Source organism: Sturnira hondurensis, unplaced genomic scaffold (assembly GCF_014824575.4).
Source record: "Sturnira hondurensis isolate 20B ecotype Veracruz unplaced genomic scaffold, ASM1482457v3 Scaffold0023357, whole genome shotgun sequence".
Classification (NCBI taxonomy): Eukaryota; Metazoa; Chordata; class Mammalia; order Chiroptera; family Phyllostomidae; genus Sturnira; species Sturnira hondurensis.
Window position 1 is genome coordinate 4,292,565 of NW_028095988.1, and position 12,703 is coordinate 4,305,267.

Sequence of the window (12,703 nt, forward strand, 5' to 3'; positions counted from 1 at the left end):
TCTAGGTGTGTTGTAAACAGAAGTGACAGTTCCTGCCCTATGGGAAAGCTCTGCTTCCTTTGTGTACATGGCATATAAAATACACAGGCTTTCCAACTTCCAACATCTGAGAGTGTATTTTGTTCACTTGAGTACTTGTACTCTGAAAATGCAAATCTATCATGCAACCATTTCAGCTCCATCAGACTTTTCCCTGACTGTATGTCATATTCAAATTCTAAGGAAATGTTTAACATTTACAGACAGTATCTACAGGTGGAATGATAAAAACTGTCCTAAATAAGGAGTGCACATAATGTGCTCAATAAATGTATAGAATACTATGCCCCACAGATTAGTGGCAGCAGATAAATAGTCTCTGCATGGCTAAAACTAAGGTATTTGTCACATATTAGAATCAGAAGTTTATCAAAACAAACTGTTGCTTAAGTATCAATTAACCTAATTAAATGTACTCTTGTAACCAACTCCACCTACCCATATTTTTGGCTTAAATAATTAATTCTGGTAAACTATTCTTCCTCATGAGTGGCTAGTTTTAACGTAGTACTCAGAACAGTTCATTCAAGAGAACTTCCTGGGTGTAAGCCAACGACCGTTTGCAGTATCTCTCATATACAGAGAGGAATCTTCTATCTACTTAATATTTTTGGAATCTCAAATCCTGTCAAGGATTTACCTAATTTAGTTTATATAAATATGTCATGTTTAGTAGCATAAACATATTTATTCAGAAAATACACTTATTCATTATAAGTGTAATGTTCTTTGGCTACATCTGATGTCTTTTAAAAAGGGGCAGGGAACAGGCTGACACATAAACTATCAATTAGTACAACAACTGGCATAGAGTAGGCATTGGAATATGTTTGGCAATTGAAAAACACTCAAAATGAGAACTAGAACACTGGGTCTCTTCAAAGCAATTCAAATATTCTTAAACTACATGTAATACACATTCAAGCAATTCATCATTCAACATGTTCTTTCTTTCTTTAATTGTTGTTCAAGTATAGTTTTCTGTCTTTTACTCCCATCCCAGCCCACCCCCCAGTCCTCCCCACCTCCCTCCCATTTCCAGCCCCCTTAATTTTTGTCCATGTGTCCCTTATACTAGTTCCTGTAAATCCTTCAACATGTTCTTTCTTATGCCCTGTACTGCATTGCTTGAAGCATAAAACTTTGTATCTCTTTAAGCATAAAAATTAGTTTAATAGCTTACTGTAAAAGTAACAATGAAGCATGTAATGACTATATATAAAAGATAACATATTTATAAATAGTCTTATTTTGATAATTTTCTTATAATGATTGAATGCTAAAGGCAAAGTCACTGAAAAACTTATCTATTTTCCTCTCCTTAGCATTCAGCAGGCAGTACAAAAGTTCCACTACCTTTCATAAAATTAGGGGAAAAAATTATAAAAAGTTTTGGTATGAAGAAGAGGCCAAAGTGATTTTTCAATTTAGTAATGGAATGAAGGCTTTTTACTTGATCCAAACAAGGAATGGCTTATTCACAATATGGTAATTAAATATGACAAAATACAACATCAGAAACTAGTTTCTAATATTTTAAAGAATATTTACCTTAACTACTAAAATGATCAAGTACAATAGTAGAAAATTATATAAAAGGCTTTCAGATGTTCTCACACCAAAAAGTTTAACAACTGTTTAGAAACAATTCATATAAAAATAACCAACACCATTAACAGTAGATGCATAATAGACAAATTTCTGGTTTTCCTTGGTATTGAAAACAATAGAAAACAAGCTTGAAATACATGGCATTTAGGTTGAAATATTTAAGAAATACATATACATAATCATAAAAGTCTACAGCACTATTCCTTTCTAACACAAACACCAGTAAGAATTGTGCACTGGCTATAACAATGAATGGGAAAAAAATAATACCAGCCATGTGACATAGTAACAGAGCAGTAAGCAACCTACAGATTTCTCTGATATGCCCTGATTATACAGACTCATCTAAAAAACAAAAATCACACTAATGGGCCATCCTTAAAACCAGAAAACATTTTTCAATATAAACATTTATGCTTCAGTTTAAACCATGAATATCCTAAATGATTATTTACACTACCTTTTCCCTAAGGCCATGTCTATGCATAAAGTAAGTAAAACGAGGAGTTGAAATACTGTTTTTAATTGTAGCCAAACCAACCTTGCTTCCTCCTCCCCACCCCTCCCCACCTAAAAAGTGTGTGAGTGCTCATCAGCTTAATTACCAATGTAAGGGAAATTAATTAAAACTACAAATAACCAGAAAATAGTTTAAATTAGATTTTTTGTTTGTATTGGTAAAATGTCTTTTTAAATTTTATAAAACTAGGCAGGTTAAGAAATAAAATATCTAATTTATCAACACATTTGAAATAAAAGCTCTATGGCAAGACTGAGGTTTATATTAGATATTCACATTTTTGATAACAGGTCCTTTAATTACTTTCAGTAATCTAAATTTAACACAAGACAAAGAAGTGCCTCCTTTAATATTCTTTAAAAATTCAAATGAAAGTGGAACTTTAATTGCTGGGTGTGTTAGTAAAGTATAACAAAGAAAATTACACTAGGATTATGTTTTAGTTTTTCTTTGGTATTATGGGATATATTGTCAATACCAAATCAAACCTATTATTTTTCTTTAAAAATACAGATAACTTAAGGATATTTCTTGGGGAGAATGCAAATATGATGACAGCTGATACCTGCTCTGTGTATCAAGAAAAATGTGGTTACAATTAAGTAATTTATCTCTCATATGATTTACATTGGTGGAAAACCCATTTATATTTGATAATAGATTTAGAGACATTAGACTTTTCCAATTCCGTCTTCTGCAGGAGAATATATAAATATAGGGATATGACTACGGGGACATGACTACAGAGACATAATCTTCAAAATGTTATTATATGATTTTTGGTTCCTTTTAGGTGACATTAATAAATGTTAATGTTCTTTGACTTTTAGTAACAGTAATAAAGTTAAAAAAGGAAAGAATTTATAGAAGAATATACTGAAACACATTAGTTAATTCTGCATCGTGAGATCAGAATGGGCTTGTCATTCTACTTGTATTTCTTTCTTACATATTTCTACATTGCCTATATAATAAGATACCTTTCAAGAGCAAAAGAGTTTACAGTAATGCAATGGTGTGAGCTTGCTTATCATACAATCATCGCAATAATAAATAACTGTCAAATAGCCAAACCTACCACATAACAACCCACAGAGATCATTCACATATCTGAAACAATTAGGGATCAGACATGAAAAAAAATCCTGTGACAAAGCCAAGGCTTTAAAGAAGACATTTTCTTATATTTTCAACTATATTTTATCTACCTCAGAAGTGTTGATAAGACTATGGAATGTACACAGATTGTAGAATATTTGTGCAGTTCTGCTTTTTTATGTAATACTTCCCATTAGGCTTAATCTAATCGCAGTGTGGGTCTATTTTAACATAAATCAGTAATCTAAAAAAATTTGTTTAAGTTTAGCAACCAATTTAGTCCCATCCTAGAAAAGGATACATATAACACATATCCCAGAATATATGCCGTTGACTTATATAAAAGGATTTATCAATTACCTTTCCTATTTAATGCTTTAAAAGAAAATAAGTAATAATTTGAAAATTGCATAAAGCTAGCAAAAAGTCATTATAGTGTCCTATAGCTAATTCAAATTTACAAAACAGTGAATACAAGTTTTTTTATATATATATATACCATGCTACTATACTTGAAGAAAGTCTGTACAGTCATTTTAAAAGTAATTGCATTGAAGGTTATGAAGCATGCATACTAACAAAATAGAAAAAATATCAACTTTGGTACAAATTTTTTTTAGCTTAAATGGATAAAATATTCCTTTATGTTCACATCAACAATTTTACTGGACCAAGAAGCTGACAAGTATGTTCAACAGTGATGATGGACAGATTTTTGAAATGAAAGTATTCATAGCAGCTTTTAAAGAAGTATCTCTTTTTCAAAACATCTTAATGTTCAATGTAATGAGAACTTTCTTCCTTTTCTAGCGTTAGAGTGTTTCTTATGGCAAAGTCCATTTTTTCTTGAAATTCTTTATATGTCTTGGTAATTGGAAGAGCTAAACAGTTATTACACTTGTTTCCAACAGGAAAATCTATATGAAGGCACTCAATTGAAGGAGTGGGCTTAAATCCTGCAGGTGGAATGGAATCGCAACCAGTTGCAAAAACAAGAATGTCTTCCATTGTTGTCGCAGATTCACCATCTGAAAGGTTTACCAGGAGGAAAAAAAAGAAAAATAAATTCAGTATATATTAAATACCATCGTGGACTCCTCCCCAACTCAACTGGGAATGTTGAAAGCCAGAGACTGCCACATTTATTTTGGGCAAACTACATCACTTAGTCAAGTGTAGTAATAGGAAAACAGAACATTCAATAAATGTTTATTTGAATCTCAAAGTAGAACTCACCAAATCACTTAGTTGAACTACCCATTTTATATTTGAATGCCTTCTCTATTATAAAATTATCATAGAGTCCAAGAGTTTCAGTGGGTAATGAAACTCCATCTTTTTGGAATATGATGCTAAAAACAATTACTTCTAGAGCATCACTATTTGATAAATTAGTTCAGCAGTTTTTAAGCTTTTTCATCTCATGCAACACATAAACTAATTCATTATTAAAAGTTTGCAATACACCAAAAATATTTATTTTTTGTCAATTCGACAAAAAATTAAGTATAATTTTGATTCATTCACACCAGATAGCTATTGTTTTGGCTGTTACCATTTTTTAATTTGACAATCCAAGGGAAAAGAGGTCTGTGCCCCTGACTAAATAGTTCTTAAAACTGCATGTTTTAAGAACTCTTGCGCATACCAGTGTGCTTCTTGAGGCCCACCAGTTAAAAAGTGCTGAATTCAACAAATGCAGAGAAAAACTAAATGGTGTAAAACAATAAGAAAAAACAACTAGCTAAAAGAAGATTCAAATAAAAGTTAATTTTTCCCACTCTATTAAAGTTTTCACGTGACTAATGCTCAATGATAAATATCACTCACTATCATAGCCCTAATCCAATGGATGAAGAATAATTCAATTTAAGTATGAAAAAGATGAAATAGACAATTAGCTTTTAGACTATTCTATGCCGTAGCAATCATTCACATTTTAATATTCCTAGGAAGAATGCCTTTTACCTCAAATTATACACAGGAAAACTTTGTAACCTCTCCTTGGCACTTTCAACTCAGTCATATAAACTTGTTTTTAAATGTTTTATAAGTATGGAGTTAGCTAATGAAAGTTCTTATTATCAAAAAGAAAAACTCAAAGAAATAAACTGATATCCTGAAACAAACATTCTAAAACAGATAAAAATTAAACATCCACATACCCTCAACAGCCTGTAAGTAACTGTTCCAAAAGCCCAAAGCCTGTGCATCCGATAATGTGTGTACCGTAAAAAGATCACTAAGGACTTTAGCCGTAAGTCTCTCAGGTTTATGACAAAGGATGCTATAAAATGCTTCCGGATAAGTCTGAATTTTCTCCAAAACACCAAGAGTTTTCAGACCCTGCTTAAAACTTAAGAGAAGAAAAGTAATGAACAAACATTCATGTATGTGTTTGGTATTAACAATAAAGAAATAAACATTTCTAGCTAATTTACTACCACATATACAGAGAAGTGAGGAAAAAGATAAATTATACATATATTATATGTGCTATGATACTTTCAAATCAATAACAAGCAAATATTTTAATATATAATGAAAAATTTATATGTCTACATTATCTGGCTATATAGTTTTAAAATTAAGCTAACAATTTTAAGAGGAAAAAAAGTAGACATCTTTTTCCTCATAAAGTATTTCACACATCGAAGCTATTTAGTACAAAAATTCAGCTGCCTAGAGAGTGCAGATTACAAACTGTAGCTACATAAAAATTTAAAACTTATGTATGGCTAAAAAAAGGAAACAAAGTGGGAAAATATTTATAATATGCATGACAAAACTAATGTCTAACACAAAAAAACATTGTTTTTTAAAAGAACAATCCAATAGGAAATGCACAGAATGTACAATTAATGAAATACAAGTAACAAATGACTTTAAAAAAATGTACATTCTCACTGGTAAGAAAAGCATAAAATTGGTATCAGACTGACTAGGCCCTGTCTGTGGCTCCGGACTCCCTCTCACACAGGTACCCCACCACACAGATTTATCTCCCTCTCTATTGGCTCTTCCTCAAGAGAACATAAATATGCTTGTCTTTCCATCTTTGAATAAGGAAAAAAAATTCAGTCAATTCCATCTGTTTTCCTTCATTACAGCCTACCTGAAAAACATCTCTATATTCACTGCCTTCATTTCTTCATTTCCATGTACTTTTCCTCCACTTTTGTCTACATCTCAGGAAAAACTGCTCTATGTTTATGAATGCTCTTCCTCTTTGACACCAGTCTCCTGGTTTTCTTCTTATTCTCTGACCATACCTTCTCAGTATCTTACAAAAAGCTTTTTTCTTTACTTTGCCTTAAACGTTGTTGTTCATCCCTCATGGATCTGTAACAAGGCCAATTTCTCTCATGGCTGCATTTAGCAGGTATAGGCTCATCACTATAAAATCTATTCTCTCCAGTCCAGAAATACATCCAACCCAGTACTTGGTACCACATATTGCAACCACTTAATTATTACATCCAAAAGACCAGCTATTCCTTACTACCAAAATCTGGCCCATAAGAAACAGTAGATGCCTTTGTTTCATCTACCAAATTATACGGCTAAATCTGAAAGTCAATCTTAACTTCTCTCTCTTCCATTCCTAATTACCAAGTCCTATGAATTCCCTTTTCTGAAATTCCCTTTATATGCTTGTTTCTCACCACTACCCTAATATAAAACACTTGCAGAGGAATAGTTATACAAGGTAAATAAATCTCCAAGTTCATCTTCCACCCTATAGCCACAGGTATGTGCCAGAAATAAACCCAATACTGTCATTCATCCTGAGGTGCCCCCCCCCGAAAGATATTTCCACATCCTAGTCCCTGAAACAGGTGAATGTGGCATTATTTGGAAAAACAGTTTAAGCAGATTAAATTGAGAATCTTGAGACTGTCCTGTTTAGATTATATGTTCTGGCCCTAAATCCAATGACAAGTATCTGTTATAAGAGACACACAGACATGAAAGTCCATGTGATACAGATTCAAAGAACTGGAGTTATACAACCACAAGCCCGCAGCAGCCGGGTACTGGCGAAGAACAGATTGTCTTCCTAGATTCCCAGAAAGAGTGTAGCCCTGCCAGCACCTGGATTTGGACTTGAAGTCTCCACAACTCTGGGAGAATAAATTTCAGTTGTTTTAAGCCACTCAGTTTGTGACAATTTTTTTTTACAGCAGCCACAGAAAACTGATATACACACTTGTCCATGAAACAAAGTCCAAACTCCTTACCATGGCTTCCAAGGCCCTCCAGAGTCCCACCCTTATGTTTCTTTCTTGTTTTTAACATTTACCTTCCATTTACATTTGAAGCAAATTTCAGCCAAACCTAAGTTCACCCTTAACATTTTTTTAAATTAGGAAATATTTCAAGCTTACATAAAAATCCAAGGAGTAATAGAAGAAAATCAAAAACTATCACTAGAATTAAAAAAAAAATAACATTTTATGTTTGCTCAGATTTTTATGAAAAATATTCTATTTACTCAACTAAATCCTGTCCCCTTATCACTTTCCCTTCTATCCCTCTACGAAGTTAACTATTTGAAATTGTTATTGACTAATTCCTAAATTTTTTACTATAGTCTGTATTTCATTTTCATTTCACTATATATTTATCTCCAAATAGCACTGCTCTGATTATTTTATTTTATTATTATTATTTTTAAATATTTTTTATTTATTTTTAGAGAGAGGGGATAGGAAGGAGAAAGAGTGGGAGAGAAACATCAATGTGTGGTTGCCTCTTGTGCGCCCACTACTGGGGACCTGGCCCACAACCCAGGCATGTGCCCTGACTGGGAATCAAACCGGCGACCCTTTGCTTCACAGGCCCACGCTCAATCCACTGAGCTACACCAGCCAGGGCTGCTCTGATTATTTTAAAACATCTATAAATGATCAACACTGTATTAATTTCTCTGCAACTTGCTTTTTGGAGAGTAATTTTCAGTTGTAACTATTACTATATTAGTAAACTATTTTGATAAGCTTTATTTTTGGCAATTGTACTGCATTTTAAAAATTATTTTTTTACTTGGTTTTGGAGAGGGAGAGAAAAGAAACCTCAATTTGCTATTCCGCTTATTTATACATTCATTGGTTGGTTGCTGCATGTATGTGCCCTAACTGGAAGTTGAACCTGTAGCCTTGGAATATCGGGAGGGTCCTGTAATCAATTGAGCTACTCGGTCAGGACCAACTGTACTGCTTTTAAAAAATGTTTTTTGTGTGGCTCAGTGGATTGAGTGTTGGCTTGTGAACCAAAGGGTGGCTGGTTCGATTCCCAGTTGGGGCACATGTCTGGGCTGCAGGACAGGTCCCCAGTACGGGGAATGTAAGACACAACTACACACTGATATTTCTCTCCCTCTCTTTCTCCCTTCCCCTCTCTCTAAACATAAATAAAATCTTTAAAAATTAAAAAAGTTTTTATTCCTTCCTGCCAACTTTTGTATGTACTAATTTATTTATTTATTTATTTATTTATTTTACTTTTTAAAATATTTTATTCATTTATCTTTAGAGGGGAAGGGAAGGAGAGAGGAAGAGAAACATCAATGTATGGTTGCTTCTTGTGCATCCCCTGCTGGGAACTGGCCCCTGCCGGGAACTGGCCTGCAACCCAGGAATGTGCCCTGACTGGGAATCGAACCGTGATTGTCTGGTTTACAGGCCCGAGCTCAATCCACTGAGCTACACCAGCCAGGGCTTTGTATTTATTTTTTAAAATTCCAATTTACCCTCTATTTTAAGTCCCATGAAATCTTTTTTAAAAAGTTACCTCTTAAGATTTAAATAGGCATATTTAAAATATTAAGTGAATCGGTGTACAGCAGTTGCCCCCTATGCATAAGAGAGATTTCCCAAGACCCCTAGTAGATGCCTAGAACTGTGGATAGTAACAAACCCTAATATAGTATATTCTCCTGTACACACATAACCTTTCTCTTTAGTAATCAACTTCAACTCTGCTGGCAATGTGGCTGCAGTCTTCAAGGGAACACATAGCCTATCCAGTAATCTTTATATTTTTCAGTCCAAACCTGTTCCTGAACCTGTGTAACCATCCCTTACTTGCAGTAAATGGCGAAGTGTCACTTGTTACAGGGATCCCTTGCTGAAGTCTTCATATAAACTCAATGTGTCTGGTGCAACGTGTTGCCATTATTCAGAATAAATTTTCTGTTCATGTCTTCCACCCACCATTCATTTCCTTTTCCATCTTAGCTAAGCACTTTTTACACACTGCGGCTGTAACTTTTGCCATTTGAAGTGTGACAGCAAAACCAGCATAAATTTCTTTTTCCTTCTTCACAATTTCACAGATAGAAGATCTGTTCTCACTGTAGATGTTAGCAACCTCAGCTGATTTTTTTATTCCTTACTAAGGTTGAGAATGTTCGATTTTTCACATAAAGGATGCACTTTATGGCTTCTTTTTGCCATTATTAAGACCATAAGTAGTATAATTTTATAAGACTATAAGACTCTTAAGACTATAAGACTAGTCTGTAAGTAGTATAAGACTCTTAAGTAGTATAATTTTCTTGTGAATAGCATTACCACTTATATTATGACTAATACACAGAATAGCCTAATGCAATATAAATTTTGATGTGGTTATTTTAAAATTTGAAGTGCATCTCTTAATGAGATAGTTGTACACATGTTTATTTCCCCAAATAGTTCATGTTTCTAAAGATGGATTTTTCTGACAGCTAAGTCAGATAATTCATCATTTATTTCTTTTTTATTTTGTTTTCATAGATATGACTAATCTATGATTTCAGAGAGAGCTTCTATATCTATATAACTGGTGTTTAAAATAGGATTTAGGCAGATCAACATGAAGAGGGCAAGAGAAAAACTGAAGAATAATCTCACCTGTGTAAAAGATAAAAAAATCACATAGCAAAAAATAATAGTTTAAATACACATCTGAGCACATAAGAAAAGTCATATAAATGTAAGAAATAACAAGGAAACCAAAATTTTGCCAAATTCCCTAGCTATAATATGAAATCAGAGCTCTCAGTTTGCACAAACTTGGCTTTGGCATCCTGCAGGGACCTCTACCTGAAGCAAAGAAATTAACAAAGTAATTGGTTTTAGGATTCAAAGCTCTTATAAGTAGAGTGCCAGGCAAAAGCAAATAACATAGCAGCTGTGTTGAGAAATCTCTATAGCCCAGACCTAATGGGAATGCTAAAGACACATTGCTAAAGAAGAGGATTTCCCAAGAGAAGACAACATGAAAACACCCATTTATATCTAAACAAGTACTGAGGATAGCACTAGAAAAACAAATGGAATGAGATAAAGTATTAGTACAGTGATTTTATTAAAGCTAAAGAGAGCAACTGAAAAAATGAATCAAATAACACTTCTGTGTTGAAAAATGATTACAGACTTCATTTCTGTATAATGGAGTAGACACATGTCTATTCTTTCTGCTAAGTATAGTAAAAACCCTGGACATTATATATAAAACCAAACAGAAGGAGACTGAAAAGTGCGGACATGATGGCAGACCAGGTGGGTATCTCAGAACCCAAGGAACACCACAGCAGAACCAAGAGGAAATCTACACATTTTTACATGAGGTAAAACTAAGAGAATATGTCACTAGCAGACCTAAAATAATGCCTATAGGAATTTTTTGAAACAGAAAGCAAACTATTAAAGGTATACTCTTAGAATATTAGGAACAAAGAAATAAATAAAACTAAAAGCATGTTTCCTAAAACTATGTTTGATAGTTAAGTAAAAAATTATAGAATTTTAGAATGTGTTTTACAATGCACGTGGAAGAAATATTTAGGAAATTACATTATGAACAGGAAAAGGCAAAAAGACTTAGAGGTGAATCTTATGTAATGTTGACACCAGTAGACTGTTATCTTTTTTAAAACACCATACAAAGACATACACTCAACAGCACTATAGATAAAAACTGAATTAAAAAATTTAACCCACAGGAAGACACGAAAGTAGAAACCAAAATGATCATGGAAATGAAAACTATTAAAGGAGCTATATAACAGCGTTATTTTAAACTGCAGCATTAAAAATATATTGGGAATTATATCCTGGCTGGTGTAGCTCAGTGGATTGCGCGCAGGCCTGCGAACCAGATGATCGCAGTTCGATTCCCAGTCAGGGCACATGCTTGGGTTGCAGGCCAGTTTCCAGCAGGGGCCAGTTCCCTGCAGAGGATGCACGAGAAGCAACCATACACTGATGTTTCTTTCCTCTCTCTTTCCCTTCCCCTCTAAAAAGATAAATAAATAAAATATTTCAAAAAATATTGGGAATTATATGAAGCTTATAATGTCATATTTAATTTGTAAGAGTGCTAGGAAACATCCCCAATGTACATCTATAGGAAACTGGTAGAAAACAAAACAAAACATACAATAATATATCCAAAGAACAGAGTTTTGCAGAGCTCTAACACAGAATGAGGATTATGTCTGTTCACTACCCTGGAGTGATCTCCAGAATATGTTGGCAAGTAAAACATGAGCAGAAAAAAAGGGGTGGATGGCATCTCATCTAATAAGGTAAATCAGTATATGTATACTCATATATTTATTTTCTATTACTGAAAAAAAAGAAAGGATAAACAATAAAAGCCAGTGAAATGACTACTTCATAAAGGCATGGAAGGTAGATGTGATAAAGATGAAACCTATACTTCTTTTTTTTTATTTTTATTTTTTTCCAATTTTTTTTATTTAATTATTTTTCAAGTACAGTTTTCTATTACTCCCATCCCATCCCACCCCCCCCATCCTCCCCCCTCCCTCCCATTTCCACCCTTCTCAGTTGTTGTCCATGTATCCTTTATATAGGTTCCTCTAAATCCCTATGGCCATACCACCCTGAACGTGCCCGATCTCGTCTGATCTCGGAAGCTAAGCAGGGTCGGGCCTGGTTAGTACTTGGATGGGAAACCTATACTTCTTTGAATATAATTTGTATCACAGAGCTGAGTTCTTTCAACACACTTTCACTATAGATCTGACTTTGGAACCACCCAAATACTTTACATAACTTTTTTAAAAAATCAAATTTTAACTGAAGCCACTAAAAATAAAAAATAAATGAAAGAAGTATACTCAGCTAGTAGTATAACAACAGTAATTAAAACACAGTAATTTGTTTAAAAACACAGTAATTTGACAGCCTAGAACAAAACAAAAAAATTAACCTGTTTTCAATTATTTTTTTACTGGTAATAATGCTGGTGTTGTTATTCTAAGACTATTATTTATAAAATGTGGAATAAGTCAAGTGAGCGATTATTTCACATTCTAATTCTTCACTGCCTTTGAGAACTGGGATTCTCAACATGGGACAAAGAAAAAGTTAAACATCTTGTAGTAGTGAATTTGAAGTATCAGTATAAACTCATAAGGTA

General features: G+C 33.4%; 1 protein-coding gene across 1 annotated transcript in view; it reads right to left on the reverse strand.

The window, feature by feature from the left end:
- Positions 1-2,865: 2,865 nt before the first annotated feature.
- G2E3 (G2/M-phase specific E3 ubiquitin protein ligase) overlaps positions 2,866-12,703 on the reverse strand; it is an 81,082-nt gene continuing 71,244 nt past the window's right edge. Inside the window, exons 14-15 of the mRNA XM_037037521.1 lie at positions 5,434-5,624; positions 2,866-4,296 (exon numbers count right to left, since the gene is read on the reverse strand). Of these exons, the coding sequence (XP_036893416.1) occupies positions 4,040-4,296; positions 5,434-5,624 (448 nt within the window). The 3' untranslated portion in view covers positions 2,866-4,039. The remainder of the gene's footprint in view (positions 4,297-5,433; positions 5,625-12,703) is intronic.